We start from the raw sequence: 23,723 nt of genomic DNA, 5'->3' as shown, positions 1-23,723 counted from the left end.
CTGTTACTGTGTGTGAAATTCTGGGTGCAATATACGTAACAGCCTTTTTACAGTAAACGTCTTACAGATCCATCACTGGGTGATCCGTTTAGCATTAGTAGTCAATTGTCTGTTATCATCCTAACACATCTCTGTTACTGTGTGTGAAATTCTGGGTGCAATACGTAACAGCCTTTTTACAGTAAACGTCTTACAGATCCATCACTGGGTGATCCGTTTAGCATTAGTAGTCAATTGTCTGTTTATCATCCTAACACATCTCTGTTACTGTGTGGTGAAATTCTGGGTGCAATACGTAACAGCCTTTTTACAGTAAACGTCTTACAGATCCATCACTGGGTGATCCGTTTAGCATTAGTAGTCAATTGTCTGTTATCATCCTAACACATCTCTGTTACTGTGTGTGAAATTCTGGGTGCAATACGTAACAGCCTTTTTACAGTAAACGTCTTACAGATCCATCACTGGGTGTGATCCGTTTAGCATTAGTAGTCAATTGTCTGTTATCATCCTAACACATCTCTGTTACTGTGTGTGAAATTCTGGGTGCAATACGTAACAGCCTTTTTTACAGTAAACGTCTTACAGATCCATCACTGGGTGATCCGTTTAGCATTAGTAGTCAATTGTCTGTTATCATCCTAACACACATCTCTGTTACTGTGTGTGAAATTCTGGGTGCAATACGTAACAGCCTTTTTACAGTAAACGTCTTACAGATCCATCACTGGGTAATCCGTTTAGCATTAGTAGTCAATTGTCTGTTATCATCCTAACACATCTCTGTTACTGTGTGTGAAATTCTGGGTGCAATACGTAACAGCCTTTTTTACAGTAAACGTCTTTACAGATCCATCACTGGGTGATCCGTTTAGCATTAGTAGTCAATTGTCTGTTATCATCCTAACACATCTCTGTTACTGTGTGTGTGAAATTCTGGGTGCAATACGTAACAGCCTTTTTTACAGTAAACGTCTTACAGATCCATCACTGGGTGATCCGTTTAGCATTAGTAGTCAATTGTCTGTTATCATCCTAACACATCTCTGTTACTGTGTGTGAAATTCTGGGTGCAATACGTAACAGCCTTTTTACAGTAAAACGTCTTACAGATCCATCACTGGGTGATCCGTTTTAGCATTAGTAGTCAATTGTCTGTTATCATCCTAACACATCTCTGTTACCGTGTGTGAAATTCTGGGTGCAATACGTAACAGCCCTTTTTACAGTAAATGTCTTACAGATCCATCACTGGGTGATCCGTTTAGCATTAGTAGTCAATTGTCTGTTATCATCCTAACACATCTCTGTTACCGTGTGTGTGAAATTCTGGGTGCAATACGTAACAGCCTTTTTACAGTAAATGTCTTACAGATCCATCACTGGGTGATCCGTTTTAGCATTAGTAGTCAATTGTCTGTTATCATCTTAACACATCTCTGTTACCGTGTGTGAAATTCTGGGTGCAATACGTAACAGCCTTTTTACAGTAAACGTCTTACAGATCCATCACTGGGTGATCCCGTTTAGCATTAGTAGTCAATTGTCTGTTATCATCCTAAACACATCTCTGTTACTGTGTGTGAAATTCTGGGTGCAATACGTAACAGCCTTTTTACAGTAAACGTCTTACAGATCCATCACTGGGTGATCCGTGTGGGGTTGTATCATTTTGTTCAACAACAAACTCAAATATTTAAGAGAAGGACAGTTTTTTCAGCTGTATTCTACCTATCTTCCTAGGCAATCATGTACAAAGGTTTTATCAAATTAAATAAGGAGTGAATCTATGTGAAAAATAAAATTAGAACTGATGCTGTCTTCAACCCAGACCAAATAAAAAAAATTAAAATTGCCTGATTATTGAAACAGACTTGATCGATGACCACAACCTGTTGCTGTACTAGTACGCTTAAGAAATTTACTAGTTTTAAGTAAATAAACAAACTATGTGTTAAGAAATTGAGTAAGTGGCCAACTTTAGTTCTGTAATATGGTTTTTAGATGAAACACTTTTACAGCTCCAGTGAGAATAACAACTCTTATCTGAAAACAAAGCCAGGCTTGAATGAAATCCCAATAAATGTTCAGAACTGTGCTGTGTTTCTAGAAAAGCACATAAATCGTTCCTATTGTACATAATCAGGTAGGCCAGTAAACCAGAGTAAGCGGATTTATGCAGGTCAAGATAAAACTGTTGGATCTAATAGTGTAAAATGTAGTAAACATGTTTGCTGTATGTGTAATGAGCAGAGTTTATTGTATTAGTATTTGTTGTGCCTACACATTAACCAATCTTATCCTAACCCTAAGGGGAGTGGGTTGGTGGGGTGCTTTAACCTTTTCTATTGATTTTTGAATTTTAATCTTATTTTACTTCATTCCATGTGATCTTTTCCTCAATCTAAAGAATTTTGTCAAACACAAGTTGCAATGGCAAGTTTATTGATTTTCACCCTTCAGTTGATGTTTTCTGAAGGCTAGTGGTTTGCTAACAGACTGTCATTTTCTATCTTCCCTTTCCCCATGTCTTCACTTTCTTTACCTACTTTATAATTGGTGAATAGTGTGTTTAGATTAATACTATTGACAATATAGACGATTACATTTATTTTAAATATGTTAATATTTCCAATTTCCACAATCGGTTACATTTAGTTACTATTGTTTAATATATAAAAGTATTAAAATTTGACACAAAATTTTATATCCATTAGTAATTGAGTTACAATTTTTCTTCTTAGTTTGCCATTATTGTCGAAACATTTATATCATATAATTTCCTATAAGTTTTTTGTTATGTATTATATTTAACTCTGTACATAAATTTTGGAAATAAATCAATCAATCAATCAATATTGAACAACAAGTTTTTGAAAAACCCTCTTTATAAAAATATACCACCAATGAGGTAATTAATTAACTAATTGCATTAGTGACATTGTAGTTCTCACAGAATCATCCACGGGTCAGTTTGTAGTCCTGTCTGGGCTGTAAGGTAGGAAGCGTGAGCCTGTTTTATTTCTGTTTGTAACTCCTTTCATTACAAATTTCTAACCACTTCTCGCACACTATCGCCATAATTACACAGATTTGACTAAGAATGAAACATATTAAATAGTGAAAACAAACAGTAAATCCAAACAGGAGTTGTCCTAAGTTAAGGAATTTATCCAGCAGGGATCACTTCTGGCTTGGTTATACCTTCCAGTTGAATCTACCACTGGGCACAGCAAAAACCAATGTGTCACTTAAATCTGGGCAACCTTCTGGATGTCCAGGAGCAGCACATCACTTTGAGATTCTGGGGTGCAAGGGTATTTCGATAGGTCTAGTCTACTGCGGGAGATGACTTGTTGCAGTTGGTGGGGTTCGTTCTCTAAGTATCAGAGGTTCTTGTTAGCCTCAACAAGGGTGTGCCACCCCTTGCCTGCTTTGACTGGAGAAGCTGGTTCAGAGCTGGCTCCCCTTCTTCTGGGGGGACAAGGAGGTGGCCCCTACCCCCTAACCTTACCCATCCTGAATATCCGTTGACACTTCGGAAGCAATGCTAAGGTCCTTATAGGACTAAGTGAAATTTATAAGCTTCTTGTCAAGAGAACAAAAAAAAAAAATAAAGGAATAATGAACTTGCACCATGGTACTGCAACAGTGGTGTTCAATATTAAATGTATCTGGTATGAAAACACAGAGACAAACAGAGTGTGATTTGTAGTTAGACTGTTTGTGTGTTCTGCAGGCTCGCCCGCTCAAGACTCGTGAGTTGGCGGATGAGAGACTGAGTCCGCTGATAGCTACAAGGCTGGCCGCCGTACATTCGATGCACGTACCCATCAACAAGGAGCCCAGATGGTTGTGGGATACTACAGCCAGGTAAGATGGAAATTCAAACAGATTTAGATTTTAGAAATACTTTACTGTAAAGATAGTGGAAAAAAGTCTGCTGGTAGTTTCAAGACAAACTGGGGCAATGTCAAATATTATATAGCATTCTACAATTAATTGAGTGCGTTTTCTAAAATAACCTACTCTTATAATGTGTTAGGACAAAATTTTACAACAAACAGTGATTCTTTTCAGTTTTATTGGTGAGGAAGTTTTGTTCAGATGATTTCCCCTACAAGCTGTACCCAGGCTCTTGATGAAGTAGAAGATAATTACAGAACATGGGTCAGGACACAATGGTTTGCTAGGTGTTTGCTTATGTAAACATTAGTTTTCTGTTGTAATCCGTCAGGTCATTACTTGTGAAACAGATTAGGCTCTTGTCTGTTATATAATAGAAAATATGTTGTAATTCCCAACATTTCTTATGACAAAATGTAGGTTTTAAACTTTTGTGGCTTTTACAGGATTTCCCGTTAAAGTATGTCGGGATGTGGGTTGAGTTCTGGAAGTAGCTAATGATTTGGGAAGTGAAGTATTTTTAAGGAGAAAGATAGTTTTTGATGAGTGATTTATTCTTATTAAGAGATACATGAAATTATTTGTAGTTATTGAAAATTATTCACTGATCTGTATTGCTGGCATTTTTTCCAGGTGGCTTCAAACTATTGATGAAGCTAAACTAAAAGAAAATCATGTTGTTGATGAAAATCCTATCGCCGAAACCCTTTACAAATTGGACCTGCAGAAAGAAGTGACCTGGCTCAGGTGAGTTTGTAGTGTTCTTTTTATATTATTAGGGATAAAGAAAAATTAAATTTTTAAGTTAATTTAAGATATTGAATTTACCTCCAAGATCACCTAAAGTGATAGAAAAGATTTTACCCGAAATAAAACAAATATTAGTTTTAGAATGTTACATGTATGGTTAGTAACATCCATCACTCTCTATTTGTAGCCCTTAGAAGTGTTATTTCCCCCAAAATGTATTTCAACTTTTGACCCTTTCTTATAAACATCTCAATAAATTGACTAGTGTGAGGCAACGTAGTGAAATTTCAGCTTCGTACTCATTGAAGCAAAATGTTTATCACGGCATGTTTCACAACACGAGATTTATTCTAACAGCATGATGCAATTGATTCTGAGTTATGAACTTGGTCAAGTTAATGATGTTCTTGATTATTCTATGAATGGTGAGTATGAAGAGGAATGGGTATGGCAGCTTTATAATACCCCTTATCAGGTCTTATCAGTGTATTATTGAGAATTGCCTTTGAATTTACTTGACAGTTTTTTAAGTGCGTAAAATATTTTATTGCGTAATATTTATTTCTACACGTTTATGGAAAAGCCATGATGTATTGAATTCACATTCTATTTTATTATTGTTTTTCTGCAATCCCGAATGAGAAAATTTTTAAACTTCAGAGTATTCAGGCTGCTCCATCAGCCAACTAAGTCAGGATGTCAAGGGTAAATTTACTAGGATTCTGTGAAGGACCAATCAATAGCCCTTCGACAAATCTGTGGTTTGTTCTTTCATGGGAGATGATATCAAGAGCTTGGAAAGTCATGTTATTGATTTAGATTCATGAAGGTAGTAGTTAACACTCTACAATATGTGCAGGGAGGAGTAACATGTTAAGATATGGAGTACCCTTAGGACAGTTATTAGCCTCCTTGATCTTTTCTTTCTTTGTGACTGAGCAAGCTGGTGATCGGGTGTTTTCGTGATTCCTGAATCCATGTAGACTAATTTAGAGGTGTGAAGGCTGTCAATCCAGACAATGAGACAATAATGGATTCAACGTGTAATGTGTACATTCACATAGTAACTGAAATGTTTTAGTGCATAAATGAAAAATATTAAAGCACCATGGTTATATTTAGATTATTAGGAAATTTGGGGAAATTTGTTTATATCTCTAATAGCATTAAAATCACTTAACTTATTCATAGTCATGCAATTTTACTTATTAATAATGATCAACAAAAGCAAATGTTGTTGGATTTATTATAAACACACTCTATATAAATTTATGTTAAAAATTCAAAATTTTGAGTGTTTTAATGCTTAAAAATTGGTAGAATTGTGGTCGCAAATAAAACTCCTTTATGTAAATTTTATGGTAAAGAATCAAATAATTTTCTGCTACTTCCTATGTACAAAGTATTAAAAAAGTTATAACTTTTTATTGTGTTTTTCAGGGAATACTTGATTAAGATCAAATCACAAGTGGTGTTCTGTCACAATGACCTACAAGAAGGAAACATTCTGCTACGAGAAGATCAGGAAGAGCCGTCTCTGGTCCTGATAGACTTTGAGTACTGCTCGTACAACTACCGAGGATTTGATCTGGCCAACCATTTTATTGAGTGGACCTATGATTATACCAAGCCTGATTATCCTAACTTTTCTGTCCACAAGGAGTACTATCCATCCGAGGAGCAGATGGTAAGTATGAGCCCACTGATTTCCGGTGCAACTAAAATTAGATAAAACTTGGTCCTTCATAAAAATGGATATCTTTGTTCTGATAAGAGATGAATTCGTAATGAACAGTATTATAACTGGTTTGAAATGCTCATTTAATCAATTCGGTAACCCTTACTGTGGAATTGATCCCTTACATTACAGAGTAAAAAAGTGCAAAATCACGATTCAATAGAGTATTTCATTCTAGTTGTAATCTATTCATTTGTTGATAATTATAATTAACCCTTATGTTGCTATTTATGTTACTTATCAAGCTTAAGTTAACATTATTCACCTACAATGTTAGGATGTTATTCATCTGCGTTATTTAGGCTTATACAGTTAGGACAGTTTGTTAGCCATTCTTAGTTGTTATTCTTTAGTTGCACTACAAAAGTGGGCCTTGCTTTTTTTATAGTGTGAATGAAAGTTTTTATTCTTTTGCTTTTTTAAAAAAAGAGCATGTTTGAAATACAAGGCAACATGACAATTATTCGCAACAGTTATTGTATAATATTTGAAGTGATTTGTTGTAAACAGTTTTGTTCAAACAAATTTTATATCCCTACACAAGTGTAGATAGTTTGATTGGATGAAATTTCATTCCCACAGGATTACAATCAAACATATCAATAAAATGTGTTGCATTATTTCTGCTCTCATTTTAAAACATGCTCATTTTTTTAAATTGATCTGTAAGAGATATTGGTTGATTGAAAATTGAATTAAAGTTGCTGAATGGTTTAACAATAAGAGGTACACAATCAATGGAACAGTTCCAATTTCGTAAAATTTAATTGAATTACCATTATATTGTCTTGAAACATTATTGTGAATAAACAGTAACAATGTTTAACTGAATTCCATATATTTATTATTACAAAAAATTAAATTAAATATTACAGAAATACAAGAATGTTTTCTTAAAATTAAGGTCTTCTTCTCTAAATTCTGCAATGACAATTCCATTGCAATATGTAATGTTTTTGTCCACAACTATGTGGACTGTTTAATGAAAAACCACAGTTTAATTGTAAAAGTAGAATATTAAATCAAACTGCACTTTATTGTAAAAAATTCAATAGAGATACATCTGCTTCCCAATTTTTTATATACTAGCCCAAATTAAAGAAGCTATCATAACACTACCCTCTCTGTACCAGCCACCAAATTCAGTATTTTTCTTGATATTGAGATTTTGTGGAGCCCAATGTGTATAAAAGTTAAATCTCAGTTATCTCTTCATACAAAAATTAATAATATATGTGGGGAAAAGTTCAGTGATTCCATTGACCACTTGATCTTCTCATTTCACTTTTAACAAAATCATCACCAACAGCAAATAGGAGGCCACCTTGTTTTTCATCATTGGTATTTTGTCATCCTCCCACCTTTCATTACATCAACATTATGAACTGCAGACAGTTTACTATGGATTTCTGCACCCTTCATATTTGGTGGCCCCAGTAACACAAAGCAGCAATTTCATCAGATTCGGTGGAGGCTACCATTAGTGAGGGCCATTATATATATCTACTGACTATTAATAAAAAATGTTTCCTGCTTGAGAAATCAGCAACGGAAGCGTATCAAATGTTGCAACAGGCTTTTACAGAGAGGGCTATGAACTTGAAACAAGTGGTTTGGGTGCTTTGAAAATGATGAGATAAATAAAGATAAGATCATTCTGGGCGTTCCAAAACCGAAGTGTTAGTGTGTGGGCAGTACGAGCCCCGTGCGTCTATTTCTGTTTCCAAAACCGAAGTGATAGTGTAGTGGCAGTACTAGCCCCATGCATCCATTTCTGTTTCCAAAATCGAAGTGATAGTGTGATGGCAGTACTAGCCCCGTGCATCCATTTCTGTTTCCCAAACCGAAGTGATAGTGTGATGGCAGTACGAGCCCTGTCCGTCTATTTCTGTTTCCAAAACCGAAGTGATAGTGTGATGGCAGTACGAGCCCCGTGCGTCTATTTCTGTTTCCAAAACCGAAGTGATAGTGTGATGGCAGTACGAGCCCGTGCGTCTATTTCTGTTTCCAAAACCGAAGTGATAGTGTGATGGCAGTACTAGCCCCGTGCGTCCATTTCTGTTTCCAAAACCGAAGTGATAGTGTGATGGCAGTACTAGCCCCGTGCGTCCATTTCTGTTTCCAAAACCGAAGTGATAGTGTGGTGGCAGTACTAGACCCGTGCATCCATTTCTGTTTCCAAAACCGAAGTGATAGTGTAGTGGCAGTACTAGCCCCGTGCGTCCCATTTCTGTTTCCAAAACCGAAGTGATAGTGTGATGGCAGTACTAGCCCCGTGCGTCCATTTCTGTTTCCAAAACCGAAGTGATAGTGTGGTGGCAGTAACAGCTTTGCAGGGTTCTGGACGGTATCAAAGAGATTCTAGAGATGCTTTTACAGTGGATAGGTGAACATTCCGTTGCTCTCCTTCACTATTTTAGTTCATTTACTCCATTAACTGTTCATATTGATGTCTTGTGGAACCCTAGATGTGATCACCTAAGTTATCACAACTTCGGTCACAAATTTACAAACTTGCTCTCTGAAACGACAAAAACAATCATTACGCTACATCAACTTTTTAAAACACAAGATTCACTTTCTTAACATCCTTTGTGTAACAGATATATTGCTGGACCATATAAATAATGGTTTTGGAACTTTTCCATTGTTGTTAGTTAGACATATGTTTTAATTTTTAAAATGGCCCTTTTCAGGCCTCAACAGGGGTAAGTGGCCTTTCACTACATAATTTTAATCTCTAGTTTATTTTTAATAATAAGAGTATTTTAGTCTAAACTATTGTCATATTAGGTTTCTGTAGGATAACAGTTGCGTGATATGTAAAGTAAAGGATAGGATATTTGTTAGGGAATAAAATTGTCTTTTAGGTAGGATAATAGTGAGATTGTATTCCTATATTTGTCTAGCCTGTGTGGAACGTGCCTGGGTGGAATTCAATTGCAAAGTAATCTGGTTCAAGCTGAAAAGCTCTCTTTTTGTTGTTAATGTACAAACAACTATAGAATTAAATTTGTATAAAGTAAATAATAATTTTTTTTGTAAAACCTTCTGGCTGGGTTTCAAAAACTAGACGTGTTGAGTACTACAAAAAACCCAATTCACTGGATTGAAAACTGTGCAAATTATACTTTTACTTAATTTAATCATTAAACAAATCAAAATTGTTATGTATTCGTAGTACACTGCTCTTAGAAGATATTCTTAGTTCAATAGTTATAATGTTTTTAGTCTAAAAAAAATAATACATTTATGGTTTATTGAACTACCAATAAATATATAATTAAAAGCAGCAAAGTCTCAAAAAGACTGAGTAATGAAAAATTATATTATAATTTTACCAGCATCAATTTAATTTAATACTTAAAATGTTTAATTTAGCATGTATGTAATATAAACAACTCAAACGTTCTTATTGTAAACATTTATATACATATATTTATATTTGATATATCTATCAATAAATATATAATTAAATACAAAAAAATGTCACAAAAACTATTAACATTAATGAGAAATTTTATTATACTTTGTTAGAGATTTCTGGGCTTATAAAATATATGTAGTATGAATTCCAAAATGCCGTTTTAAATTTATTTCTGTTACAAGTTTAAAATATCTTATAACTTCTCAAATTCTTGTAGCTTTTCATATGCGGGTACTCATTGTTTATTTTAACTCCAGACATCATAAAATTGATTTAGCATATTAAAAAATAAGAAGTTACATGGTAGGTAATTTTTAACTAATAAAAAGAGAGCTTATTCTAAAAAAATTGAAATATTACTTCTTTACACTCAGATTACAGCGCTACTACTTACCTTGATCATCTTCTCTGGTGAATCTCGATAGTTAATTGTTCAAACTATTTCACAATGAATTTGAGATATAAAATAATAAATTTGTTCAAGAAATATAAAATATTAATTTTTGTTTCCTGAAAAATAAATATAAACTAGGACAAAATATCAATTACTTAGGCACTAATCATGATCTCTTGCTTTATGACAGTTTAAGAGACATATTAATAGCCTGCGTACAGGAAACTTGCTGTAGCCAAACTCCATTCTCTTCTTTCACGTTTTAAGAGTATCTCAACATTTAGTGGAGTTGTAACAGTATAGTCACTCGTTTATTGTTATGGCCTTCTCTACTAGCAATCAGGTATCTGTGAATGGTGTTTTTAACTAGCGTTTTTCGAGTGTAAAGAATTAATATACAAGTAATGGAATATTACATTGTTTATCTTTGAAATCGTTCATTATCAGCATGATGGGGGTCTCTAAAACTTGGGTTCTGAAGTGTAACTGTCTTTAATATCTAAAGGCATGATCATATCCATAGCACTATCTAAATTACTAACATTGTGTCTAGTTTTGCTATTAACTTTAGTTTGATAGCCTACAGCAAGAATTCACATTACTTTCTGCACAAGTTCTTCAAAAGTTTATTATTCAACGACTGAAAAATGTTTCCATTAATGACCTCTGTGAAGAAGAGTTCAGAATAAATTTGTATTTAATAGTATTGAATGATTTTTGTAGGAACGCTGCAATATTAAGGGTATTAATTAGATTGTTTAACATGTGATTGAATATTTTGCATTATTATAGACCAGTACGTTATTTCATTATGTATGTTTTAAGGAAAACTTGTCACCATGATTAAACACTTTGAACTGAGAATTTGCAGCTCTATACTTTGACAAGTTATTTTTGCTTCTTTATTGTAGGCTTTGTTTCAAAACTAAACTTATAAGTAATAAAGTTTTTATGTTTACATTAGCATTTTGTGTAGGAATTTCTTTACAAGTTGAATTTTCATGTTATGGTACTATTTTTGTTTTTATTAAGTTATATTTGGACTCACTATGTGTAAAATAAAAGAATTACTTGATAACCAAATTAAAATTTCAAACTCAGCACTATAAAACTTATAATAATTATCTATAGGTGAAAAAGTTAGAACATTGTTACAAAAGTATTACATTTTGGAAGTTTCTAGTAAAAATATTTTGTTGAAAATTATAAAAGCTACTCCAAAACTTTTTATAAATTAACAGTTATGTATTTTTAAGAAAGAAGTTTCCTACAAAACAACATAGTTTAGGCCCATTAATTTATTATTTTAAATTGTCATCAAATTTGAAATAATAACTCATTGATCATATGATTATTTTTACGTAATTAAAACATTCTTAAAATTTGCCTAGAATAATGTAATTAATCCAGAAATTATATTGATTAAGTTTTGGCCAATCGAAACTCTAGTGTAACATAATAAAATAGTAGTACAAAGAATATTTATTTTATTCATCATGACTATGAAACTTTAAAATTGTACTATATAAAATGTTGGCAGTTCACATGTAGCAAGCGATCTTGATTCAAATGTTTTTTAATTTGTTGTAAGCTTATAATGGATTATACTAAGCTTAAGCAAACTACATCAAACAATAAAATTTATTAGTATATAATGACATGTAGTGGTTTAGTCTTTTGCCAATCAAAGATTAAGTAGACCATCTCTCGGTGTCAAAGGAACAACCAAGTTTGGAGACTGGCCCGGTTTTGTTTTTCAACAGTCGTTCCACAAAGGCTAGCCCATTAGATCGTTTGGACGTTGGAGCTATATTGAGTGTTTTCAGCATTGCCATTGGTCGAAGAGGCCGAGCTAATCTCGGATGTTGTTGTGTTTGCCTCTCTGCGTTTGTGTGTTTTGTTTCTTTTATCGGGGCTCCTTGAGCGGCCGACGGGTGGCGGGGTGTCTGTGTCTCCTCAGTACTCGCAAACACCCGACCCCGACTGATCTGACTTTGTCGGACCAGCTTTGTAGTAAAAGGTTGAAATGTGCACGGTAATACATCGGTAACCGACCGCTTGCGGGGAAAATGGAGTCCTGCTGCCACCTTCGCACGCTGTTTGTATTTATATTAAGTAACACGAGTATTCTTAAATATCAATATGTTCTGGTTTACAAAATTTGTAATTTTTTCACTATTTTAGTATATTTAATAATCATCGTAATATCTATTTATATCAAATCTATCACAGTCTATAAAACTGAGGTTGAAGAACCTTTTTTTTTGCTTAGCAAAGGACAATAATTTTGGTAGTAAGTATGGACTCCATTTTCTTCCAAAAAGTGGGTTCAATTTATTTACTTAATTTATTGTTAATTTAGTGTAATTACTAGTAAATGCATGAAAGGGGATGTTAATATCTCTATAAAAACTAGCTATTTTATCCCCCCCCCCCCAAAGACATATGTAAACTGTATATTGTATTTTTTAATTTAATGTTATTTTGTATTGGGAATAACTTGTTAGTTGTAGTAAAACCATGTTGTATTTAATAATCTATTCACACACTTGCAACCTAAATTGACAACGTTGATACTAATATTTATTTGCTGAAAATGAAATAAGTGTACAATATTTATGATGATAAAATATAATCTGAAAATTGTAAAATATGCAAGAAATATGAATAATGTATTAGTGTAGGAGATTTCAATAATATTTTTTTCACAGCAACAAACTTTGGATGTCTTTATTGCTATTTTATTTTGACCTATTCTTGAAATACTGCTAGTTTTTTTTTTTAATTTCAAACATGCCTTTCTTTTAACAACAAGAGAGTTTTGATAGGCTTCCTGCCCAGGCTTAAGTTTACAAAATTTGAAGGTTAGTCTTTTTTGTATCATCGAGTTCAATATAAATGTAATATTTTGTACCCATTAGGCACCTTGTCAACTATAGAAAGAGGGAAAGATTTTTAATTTTGAAGTGACCAGTGCTGCTAAATTGTGGGGAAAAAAGATTGCATTTTAACTGAACCAAAATTAAGAAACAAATTTAAGTTACAAAAAATAAATAGCTAGGTCGATTATTTACTAAATGTGAGTATAAAATTTGTTTTTGTAACGAATTATTGAAAAATATACTTTCCTTGGGTGTGATAATAGAGGAATAGTGTAATTAAATGTTTTTAAATTCTGCTTCTTTTGTTTTGTTGGCACGAGTGTATTTTAAGAACAATAATTAGTTCTGAAGCACAAGTGTAAGAATAGGTCTTGAAGGTAAGTGGAGTAGGAGTATTCATAAGGTAAAATAAGTCTGTATCCAAGTACAAGAAAAGAATTTCAATATAAACTGTACCACGGTTCAAAGGATATGACACTTTAAGAGAATGATCAAGGAGAGATGATGAACAAACACTGTTGTATTGAGATATAAATGAGCGACAGAAAATATTTAGTGCCAGTGAGATGCCTATAGAGATATGAACATGTAGAATTGTGGCGTAATATACAAGAATTTGACCACAAAAATCTGTGGTGAGGCAGACTATGGGAACAGTGTCTTAAAAGTACAAACATATGAATGTGTGGAAGAAAGAAAGAGAATTTAATGTACTTTTGAAGATTTTTTATTTCTTGGTAAGATTTTGTAATCCAAATTTTTGTTATTTAGGATGTTTATTAGTTTTACAAATTAACAGAAATCAATTTTTCAAAATACATTTGTGGATAATCATTTAGTTGAACTAGAAAATCACTCCATTAATCAAGAGAAATACTGTATTATTATTGTAGGAAAAAACAATTTTCATTATTAATTCATGGCAGTTTCTATTTATTTTGACTGACACTGTTGTTTTAACCATGTCAAGTTTCTGTAAATAAAAGCTGGAAAGTAATGTTTCCAACTTTAATTTACGGAAACTCAAGTAGAGCCCTCTTTGCTGGGATAGAATCAGTCTAATTTCAGTTTCACTGGTGAAAGAATCATGTACGTTTTTCAAGTTAAGTGGCTGCATTAGTGCAATATTGTGAAGTTTGGGGCAACGTTATTGAACATTTCTAACTTACATGTTAGGGTCTCCTCTAACACATTCGCAATATTCCTTTTTTATCAACAGGAGATATAAAATAACATAAATGCATCACTACTTCCAAGTATTCTTTTGGTAAAAATTTTAACAGTGTAGTAAAAATTATGCGAGAGCAAGTATAGTTCGTATCGGACAGAAAAGTCTGGCAGTTATTTCTTCACCAGTGTTTTGAGAGTGGTTTCCAGATCAAATTCATATCTCATGATATTCTCAAAGATCTTTTGCCTCAAAATTGAACGAGACATGAAACGTGGTTGTAACATCAACATCAGACAAAATAATTGTTACATTTTTCTGATTATTCGTTACCTTTTGTGTAAAACTGTAATATCTACAAAACTGATGAGATTGAATTGCAAGAAGCTAGAATTGCTAAGCAATATCCTAATTGATAAATGCAAGTGTGAATAGATTGTGTGACAACTGCCATTACTCATGTCTCATCTTATTTCCTGTCCACAGAGAGTGTTCCTGGAGCGCTACGCACACAGTGTTCCTGGACAATCTCCCCCTTGCATTGAAATGCTAATCCGTGAGGTCCATCAGTTCACTCTGGCATCCCACCTCTTCTGGGGTCTCTGGGGTGTGGTCAATGCCAAACGGTCGCAGATTCCCTTTGGATACTGGGTAGGTATAATTTCCTGTAGCTGTCATTGTTGAACCACAATGAATAGATTATAACCTCTTGTTGTAATATTTAGACAATAAACAATTGTTTACTCACAATATCTTTGAGATATGTTAGTCATAAAAAAGGATTGGGACTAGTTTAAAATAATCATTCCATGTGAAGAACATGTTCACCGTATAGAAGCCCTCTCTTTCAGCCAGATTGAAGAGTCCTCTTCATGGCAGTGGTGTTGCCTCTTTTCAGCCTGTCTGGTAGCTTATTGAACAGCTTCACTGCAGCATATGATGGTTTCTTTACAAATAGTGCTGTTCTGTGGTCTGGTTGCGTGTAGTCCCCTGCCCTTCTGGTGTTTTGGTTATGGGGGTGCCTTTGTTTTGGATGATCATTGGTAGGATAGTTTCTAGGATAAAAATTGATGTCACAGTCAGGATTCTTCTGAATAACCACCCCAAACGCCAATTCCATAGCACAGATGGCTTTCAAATAGTACATGATAAGCTGTCCTTGTGGCTTCATGGGTGCTGGTTACTTTAACTCTTTTTAAAGCAAACAATGTGGAGCTAAGCTTTAGGCAGAGGCTGTCTATGTAACTCTTTCAGCTTAATTTTTCATCTACAATAGACCCTAGGTGTTTAACTTTATTTGTTGCTTGGAGGCTAGGAACTTTACTTTTGGACCCTTTTTTGCTACCAAGTGACATTTATTTTGTTTTTGCTCATTAAGTACAAGTTAATTTTGTATGGTTTATTCTTATGCTAGATTCAGAGCTATGTAGGTGTTTATTTCTAGTTGTTCAGTATTAATGTTAGATGTTAGTAGAACACTGTCATCAGAATACAAGACCATTTTACAATGTTCTCTTAGATTTTTTGAAAAATTTTTTGGTCCGAGTACTGAGCCTTATGGAACACCTCTGCTTACTGGTAGAGGCTCAGGCTAAACTGCTCTTGTAACTCCGTTTGAAGTTTCCTTTAGTTCCACAATTTGTCTTCGATCTTGATGTAGCTATTAAACACAGTGCAGATTGTCGAATGCCTAAATTTTGGAGTTTAGCCAGTATAATATTATGTCTAGGTAATCTAGTAATAGTATTGCCAATTTCAATATTGTGTATCACGTATTCAATTAGGTCTATTATTTCAGTTGTTGATTTTTCAGAAATAAATACATGCTGCTTGTCAGTTAGTAGTTGATTCTGTTGTATGTAGTTTAAAAGTCTAGTAAGTATGAATTTTTTTCAATAAGTTTGGAAACTGAGGGTAATAAAGAGTTCGATCTATAGTTAGTTATGTTTTTGGGGTTACCTTCCAATTTCGGTTAGATTTTTGCTGTTTTTAGTTTTGTTGGAAAGATGCCTTTTTCCAAATTTGTAATTTTTACTAGGTGTGTTAGTAGCTTGTCTGCACAAAATTTAAGGATCTTCATTGATATCTCTCCTGTACCAGCAGAAGTTGAGTTCTTTGCAGATCTAATAACTTTGGCCATCTTATTTGCTGTAGGCTAGGATGTATAGAATGTTTCTTGGGAGTACATTTTGGATAGTCGGTTCAGAGTTTTTAACTTTTAACGTCATTGTTTCTTCAGCTAACTTGAGAATTATGTATTAAAACAGTTAACTATTTCATTGGTGTCTGATAGGAGTTCCATGTCATGGCAGATTTATATATTAGTTGCTTCAGGTTTAGTCTTCCTCCCCCTTTCACTGTTAATAATTTTCCAGATGGCTTTAGATTTATTATCAGCTTGGTAAATATGGGCTGCATTGGCTTGTTGTCTAGATTATTTTAATTTTTGTCACAGGTTTTCTTTTTTGCTGAGGCAGTGTCTTTGTCTTCTGCATTTCCAGTCATAAGATATTTATTTTGTGCTATAAGGAAATCGTATTTAAGATTTACTATTTCTTTGGTGTAGGTGATCACTTTGCCCTTCACTTTCCTGTCTTGAGTTTTAATCTTTGGGTATATCCAGTTAAGAGCAGATAAAGTGATGTGCTAAAATAGAAATAGATATCACAAATGACTTGAAGAGTTGTGGGGAGATTTGAACCTGGTGGTCGTTAAATTCCCATTAGGTATAATAATGTTTTCCTTGTCACTGTTATTTTTATAGCTGATATCTCGTATGTCATCTCAATACTGTGGTTTTATAGTCCTAAGCTTTCATTTTTGTAGGCAAGTCTGTTATGTGTGTAAATAGCAAAACCTCCCTCAATGTGCTCTTTCCTTCCGTAAGAACTTAAGTGTAGTCAGCCAGTCAAGCTTGATTTACTGTTTGTTCTTTAAGTCTGTGTTCTGTAATTATCACTAAATCTGGATTTGTAGTATTCAGTTGATGTTCCAATCTTTCAATTTTGTTAGCCAACCGGTCCATTTTCTGGTGGAAGATTGTCATTTGATCAATATTTTTGGTGGGCTTACTACTAAGAAAACTTTTGGTAGAAATGGGATTAAATTTTGTTTTCTACAGAAATAAAGGCTTTTATACAACTTTACATGTTTCTATACATCTGTCTATGTATTGTTGCCTTTACTTAACGAAATTTTCAATTATTAAATTTAAGGCTGGTACATTTACAAAAAAAATATTTATTTTTTAATATTGCCAACAAAAATACATAGAATGGGTTCCAAAATCTTCAGATTTTTCAAACATCAAGTTCACCGTATAAATAAATAAGTGTAGAAGCAATACCTACGTTATTTTTAGGAAAAATGAATAAGTCATTTTATGATTAAACCAATAGTATGGTATGTTTTTCTTTCTTACACCTATTTCTCCATAATCAGTGAGAAATCTAGGAATTTAATGTTATTATACAAGTCTTGCCACACCGCCATAGTATTTTACAGTAAAAAAAACTTGTTTAGTAAAAATGTTTCTTAATATTTTATAATCTTTATAAATAGACAGTTCTCTTCTGATATTAAATCACTAACTGATGTCCTCATTTTTTTCATTTATCTGAAAATGGTTTCCAAAAACCAATAGCTATCATAGATTTAAATGGTCAGGAAATTATTAGTGTTCTTTGTACAAGGGTAAAGCCAAGAATCTTGGACTTGGTTGAACCATTGAACAGTTGAACCATTGAACAGCACACATGGTTGACTTTTTATCATAGTTCAATGCTATTTTGAAGTCTTTTATGTGCAATTGTCAGAACAAATTTTCAAATATTTGTAAATGAAACTAATTTTAAAGTCTTTACAGTTTAAATTATTCTGATTTAGTATGTAGAAGGCTATTTGCCAAATAAGTTTTAATTTATTTAATTTAGCCACTAAAAGATTGTTCAAAGCAAATTTGACTTCTTAGTTTCCAGTGTTGTTTTTAAAAAACTGACAGTTATGGACATATTTCAGGAATATGCAAAGGAGCGCATTGACTCATACTTCCAGCTCAAGTCGGAGCTTGTGGGCTTCGATACTGGGATAAAAAGAAAGGCAGCTGACCTGGAATGAAAGGGATGAGGTAGAGGTAGGCTACGTTATCTGCACAGCCTCCCACCTCCGTCCGGTACGGGCCACTACTTGCCTCCAGTGTATCTCTCCAGTTTTTTTTGTTGAAAAATTTGAGAGATAATTGTTTAAATCACAATCAAAGGCTTAATTACACAGTCATTAATTCAGAGAATGTATTCTTTGCTTTTAAACGGAGATCATTAAACACCATCTTGCGATATACAAATTAATCCGAGAATTAGAGTGACACATGTACTGGTAAATCATTAATAGCAATATGACCTTGTGGCCATTGAGAGGTCTCTCGCTCAAGTCAATCAGACTGATTGGGTAAAAAAAAGTAGTTTTCACGCTGCCTTAACTCATCTCTTCTATACACAAAGAAAATATTTTATAGAGATCACAATTTTAACACTATTATTATGATAGTGGATTGGAGATTTGTTTCTCCAGTTTTCATGGTCAGCATTATTGTTTAATCCAAAATTCCATAGTTGATTTCAGTAATAGAAAAATAGTGTTTCATTATACAAATGAATACACTTTTATTTGTCTGAAATGTCAGAAAAGAATAGTTTTCTCAGGTTTTGTAGGGTATTTAACTCTTCATTGCATTTCTCTCTTAATTAGTTCATAATGTTCTTTTTTTACAATAATTCATTATTATTTCAACGTGTTTATTTTATTTAGTCTATTTAGTTTCTTATCTTTATATGAAATTGCATCTGAGATATACGTTCCTACCGTTAAGAATCTCTGAGTTATGAGTTGCCTGTTTCCAACAAACGTCCCCAGTCCTATCCGTAAACTGAAGTTAGATACTGTGCGGCGAGCTTCTTCTCTGGTGAAACGCACAAACTTGGCTCGGTGCTGCACAGAGAACATTGCCTTGTCAACCATTCCGACGGTCAGCCGGCGGGGAGTGGGGGGCTGAGTCTTCAACCTTGGCTGTGTCTTGTTCTTGCTTCTTGTCAACTGTTAGCTCACAAGAGTGTATACTTATTATGTCTACTTTTATACCGATTGTTAGAGTCCTAGCCGCTCACTATTTGTCAATCTTCGCTTGAGAAGCTTGCTGTTAAAATCTGTTGTTGAAACGCCTCAAACAACAAACTTTGAGGGCTATGTTTTTTTTCCAAATTTCTCAACTCGTGTGTTGTACCGATGTTTTTGAGTCGTATTTTAACAAATCTAGTTCAATTAAAAAATAGGGATTGACAAACAGTGAGTGGAATCAGAATATAAGAGACCAAAACTGTTCGACATCGCTACAAAACCAGGCTTGTACATCGATCATTGACAGTTGATCGTTCCGTTATGTAGATGTGGAAAATGTTTGATGAATATTACTTAAATGAGGTTAATATTTTTCTAAATGCACAGAAACCAACCATTATTGTAATCGCGTAGGCTAATGCACCTGCTTGAGTAGTGGGTTCACGTCTTTCAGTATTATTCGTGCATTTTCATCATGCTGTTTTCACTCTTAGAACTTTATTTCGTTAGGTATTATTTTTGTATCTCTATTTATTTTTTAGTACTTATATTGTTTCAGACGTTCATTTATTTAATACAGTTAAACTCATCTATTGTGTACTGTATATAGATTTTTGTACTGTTGTATTATTGTATTTATAACGGAACCTATTTTAGATGCATTACGTATGGATCTCTCTGATGAGTTGTCTTGTGGTAGAAGTTTTACTTCGTACATGATCTAGTGAGATTTATAGTTATTTTTTGGAACAGATTAAACCTAGGTGCTATTGACTTTTAACATATCGATACATTGCACACGGTTAAGTAAGCGATTCAGTCCTTATTGTATGTAAATAACTATAAATAAGACTGAGGATCCCAAATGTTAGGCATTAGTTACAGAAGTTACTTAAAGCCAAAATGCCAATAGGTGTTGTGCTGTGATGTAAACTTTAGTTCTTATCTCATAGACCCTTTTCTGTTTCATACTTAATTTACTATGTTGATTTAGTCAGTGTCTTAGCTGTAAATTTTTCTTCCATTAACTTTTAACAAAAGGGTTTGAATATTTAGTCCGATTTAATATATTCCTGATTTAAATTTGTGGCATGTAAAGTAGTGATATTGTTTATAGATTTATTGCCTATTGGTTTTGGCTGACTTGTTAACCTATTTTATTTTTTTGTGACTGTTGTATATTGTACATTTTTATATTTATGTTGATGTATCTAAAAAAAATGTTAGTGTATAGAATATGTATTTTAAAAAGATATAATAAAATATTTAAAATATGTATTGTTTTATTCACCTTATTTTATATCTTCAATTTAAAACCAGTTATATCTGGTCTAATGTGGAAACATGGCTGGTCAGTTATTTTTAAAGCCATATATAGAGTTGTGAGATGAAAAATGCAAGTTATTTATAACAAATGCACTACCGATGTTGCACTTAACTTTTTGAAGGCATACATAATTATGAGAACATTGATATTGTGGTGGAAGTGTTTCTCGTGAAATATTATAAATCCACGATACAAAAAAAGCTTATTCTATATGACAAGACTACTCTAGTAAATTGGATATTTAAAATTTGTATGATATGTATGTCCAAAAGAGCATACAGTAAACACAAATTTATTTTATAATAGATCGAAACTTTCACAGATGTACACTATTTAAAATTTAAATCAACTTTCTGAAAAGGTAAAAATAAAATATCCTACCACTACAAAACGTTACTTATTCAACAGCTGACACAATGGCATTGACATCATTGATTCGCCAAGGTCATTGTATTAAAAATGTCATGCACAAATTATTCCTTGGGGGTAAACAATGCCACCATATCTCGCTCTCTTTCTCACCAATGCACCTTCATCAAATATGTCGGAGAAAGGGATCGAACTTGCCCCAGTGGCAGTCTTTGCTCACAGAACTTACCATTAAAACTTTTTCCTCCGCCTCCAGTATTTGCTCTTCCACCAATGCACTTTCAACTAATGTATGGGAGAAAAATATCGAGTTTGCCCCAGTGGCACTCTTTGCTCACAGAACTTACCATTAAAACGTTTTCCTCCCCAACTAGTGTTTGCTCTTCCACCAGTGCACGTTTCAACTAATATGTGGGAGAAAGGGATCGAGCTTGCCCCAGTGGCAGTCTTTGCTCACAGAACTTACCATTAAAACTTTTTCCTCCCCAACTAGTGTTGCTCTTCCACCAGTGCACTTTCAACTAATGTATGGGAGAAAGGGATCGAGCTTGCCCCAGTGGCAGTCTTTACTCACAGAACTTACCATTTAAAACTTTTTCCTCCCCCACTAGTGTTTGCTCTTCCACCAATGCACTTTCAACTAATATGTGGGAGAAAGGGATCGAGTTTGCCCCAGTGGCAGTCTTTGCTCACAGAACTTACCATTAAAACTTTTTCCTCCGCCTCCAGTATTTGCTCTTCCACCAATGCACTTTCAACTAATGTATGGGAGAAAAATATCGAGTTTGCCCCAGTGGCAGTCTTTGCTCACAGAACTTACCATTAAAACTTTTTCCTCCGCCTCCAGTATTTGCTCTTCCACCAATGCACTTTCAACTAATGTATGGGAGAAAAATATCGAGTTTGCCCCAGTGGCAGTCTTTGCTCACAGAACTTACCATTAAAACTTTTTCCTCCGCCTCCAGTATTTGCTCTTCCACCAATGCACTTTCAACTAATGTATGGGAGAAAAATATCGAGTTTGCCCCAGTGGCAGTCTTTGCTCACAGAACTTACCATTAAAACTTTTTCCTCCGCCTCCAGTATTTGCTCTTCCACCAATGCACTTTCAACTAATGTATGGGAGAAAAATATCGAGTTTGCCCCAGTGGCAGTCTTTGCTCACAGAACTTACCATTAAAACTTTTTCCTCCGCCTCCAGTATTTGCTCTTCCACCAATGCACTTTCAACTAATGTATGGGAGAAAAATATCGAGTTTGCCCCAGTGGCAGTCTTTGCTCACAGAACTTACCATTAAAACTTTTTCCTCCGCCTCCAGTATTTGCTCTTCCACCAATGCACTTTCAACTAATGTATGGGAGAAAAATATCGAGTTTGCCCCAGTGGCAGTCTTTGCTCACAGAACTTACCATTAAAACTTTTTCCTCCGCCTCCAGTATTTGCTCTTCCACCAATGCACTTTCAACTAATGTATGGGAGAAAAATATCGAGTTTGTCCCAGTGGCACTCCTTGCTCACATAGCTTACAATTCGTTTATCGTTTGTCACCAGACTAGATATGACAGATTTATACTGTTTACCATACATCTCAAAAATATTTCTTCTCCTTTACTCCTCAAATCTAAAATTTCAAACAGATGAAAACATATACTGCCAAGCAGGATTTATTTAGTAACTTTCTTATGATTTTTCCAAAGTTATTCCTCATGATCTAAAACAAATAATTTGGAGCAATTCAAAATTTATATGGAAACACAAGAAAGACACATAGTAAGGTTTTGATAATGCAAAACATAGTATTATAATGTTCAATACCATGTCCCCATCCTAAATATCTGTTGTTATTCACTTCTTAAAAAATTTGGAATGGAGAAAAATTGTTAATATGTTAATGAAGTTATTTACCATGCATTTAATAGGTTAGATTTGATCCGACATACAAAATAGCATGCAAAGCTATATCCAACCACCTCTCCAAACTAATCGAACAATTGAACTGTTTAGTTATTGCTCCTTCCTATTTTGTAAGGGAAAATTAAAAACACACTTAATGTTTTTTTAAACATGAAATTAATCGTACTATCACTAGTATAAAAAAATTCAACATTTTCCAATATATAATTTTTATTTTGTGCAAGGCCTTTCTGAATCAAAGTGCCTGATGATTGAATCTTTGATTCAGAAAGGCCTTGCACAAAATAAAATTATATATTGGAAAATGTTGAATTTTTTTATACTAGTGATAGTATGATAAACCTTTTTTCCAATGCTCCAAGATTCTACATGAAATTAATCGATCAATTTTGTTTGGAAAAAGTGCCACTGAACTATTTTGTCACACAAGATTTCCCTACACTTTGTTTTATATTACGTTCTTTGACAAATCTCAGATAATAACTGAGAAATTTTAACCAGTTATACCAATACTGTACCTAGTTTTCTGGTTTAACAATAAGTGGTGTTATCATGTTCTGATATTGAGTGTAAATAAAAGTCCATTTGAGATCCTTCAGTTTTAGTGAATAGTCAAACCAGTTGTGTTTTTCAGTTCCACCAGGGCTAGTTATAAAATAATATTACCAGACTGGTTTTTCTTTGCAATAACATGTCTCGATTTCTACTGAAAATTATGTGTCAGTGGCTAACGTA

General features: G+C 33.8%; 1 protein-coding gene across 3 annotated transcripts in view; it reads left to right on the top strand.

The window, feature by feature from the left end:
- Window positions 1–20,651, top strand: part of LOC124367752 (choline/ethanolamine kinase) — a 70,548-nt gene extending 49,897 nt beyond the window's left edge. For all 3 annotated transcript variants that reach the window (XM_046824836.1, XM_046824837.1, XM_046824838.1), the window contains exons 4-8: window positions 3,740–3,873; window positions 4,540–4,653; window positions 6,097–6,343; window positions 14,752–14,916; window positions 18,283–20,651. In XM_046824836.1, the coding sequence (XP_046680792.1) occupies window positions 3,740–3,873; window positions 4,540–4,653; window positions 6,097–6,343; window positions 14,752–14,916; window positions 18,283–18,381 (759 nt within the window). In that variant the 3' untranslated portion in view covers window positions 18,382–20,651. The remainder of the gene's footprint in view (window positions 1–3,739; window positions 3,874–4,539; window positions 4,654–6,096; window positions 6,344–14,751; window positions 14,917–18,282) is intronic.
- Window positions 20,652–23,723: the final 3,072 nt, after the last annotated feature.

Source organism: Homalodisca vitripennis, chromosome 8, assembly GCF_021130785.1.
Source record: "Homalodisca vitripennis isolate AUS2020 chromosome 8, UT_GWSS_2.1, whole genome shotgun sequence".
Lineage (NCBI taxonomy): Eukaryota > Metazoa > Arthropoda > Insecta > Hemiptera > Cicadellidae > Homalodisca > Homalodisca vitripennis.
Note: the sequence above shows the minus strand (reverse complement) of the source record. Positions and strands in the feature narration are given on the sequence as shown.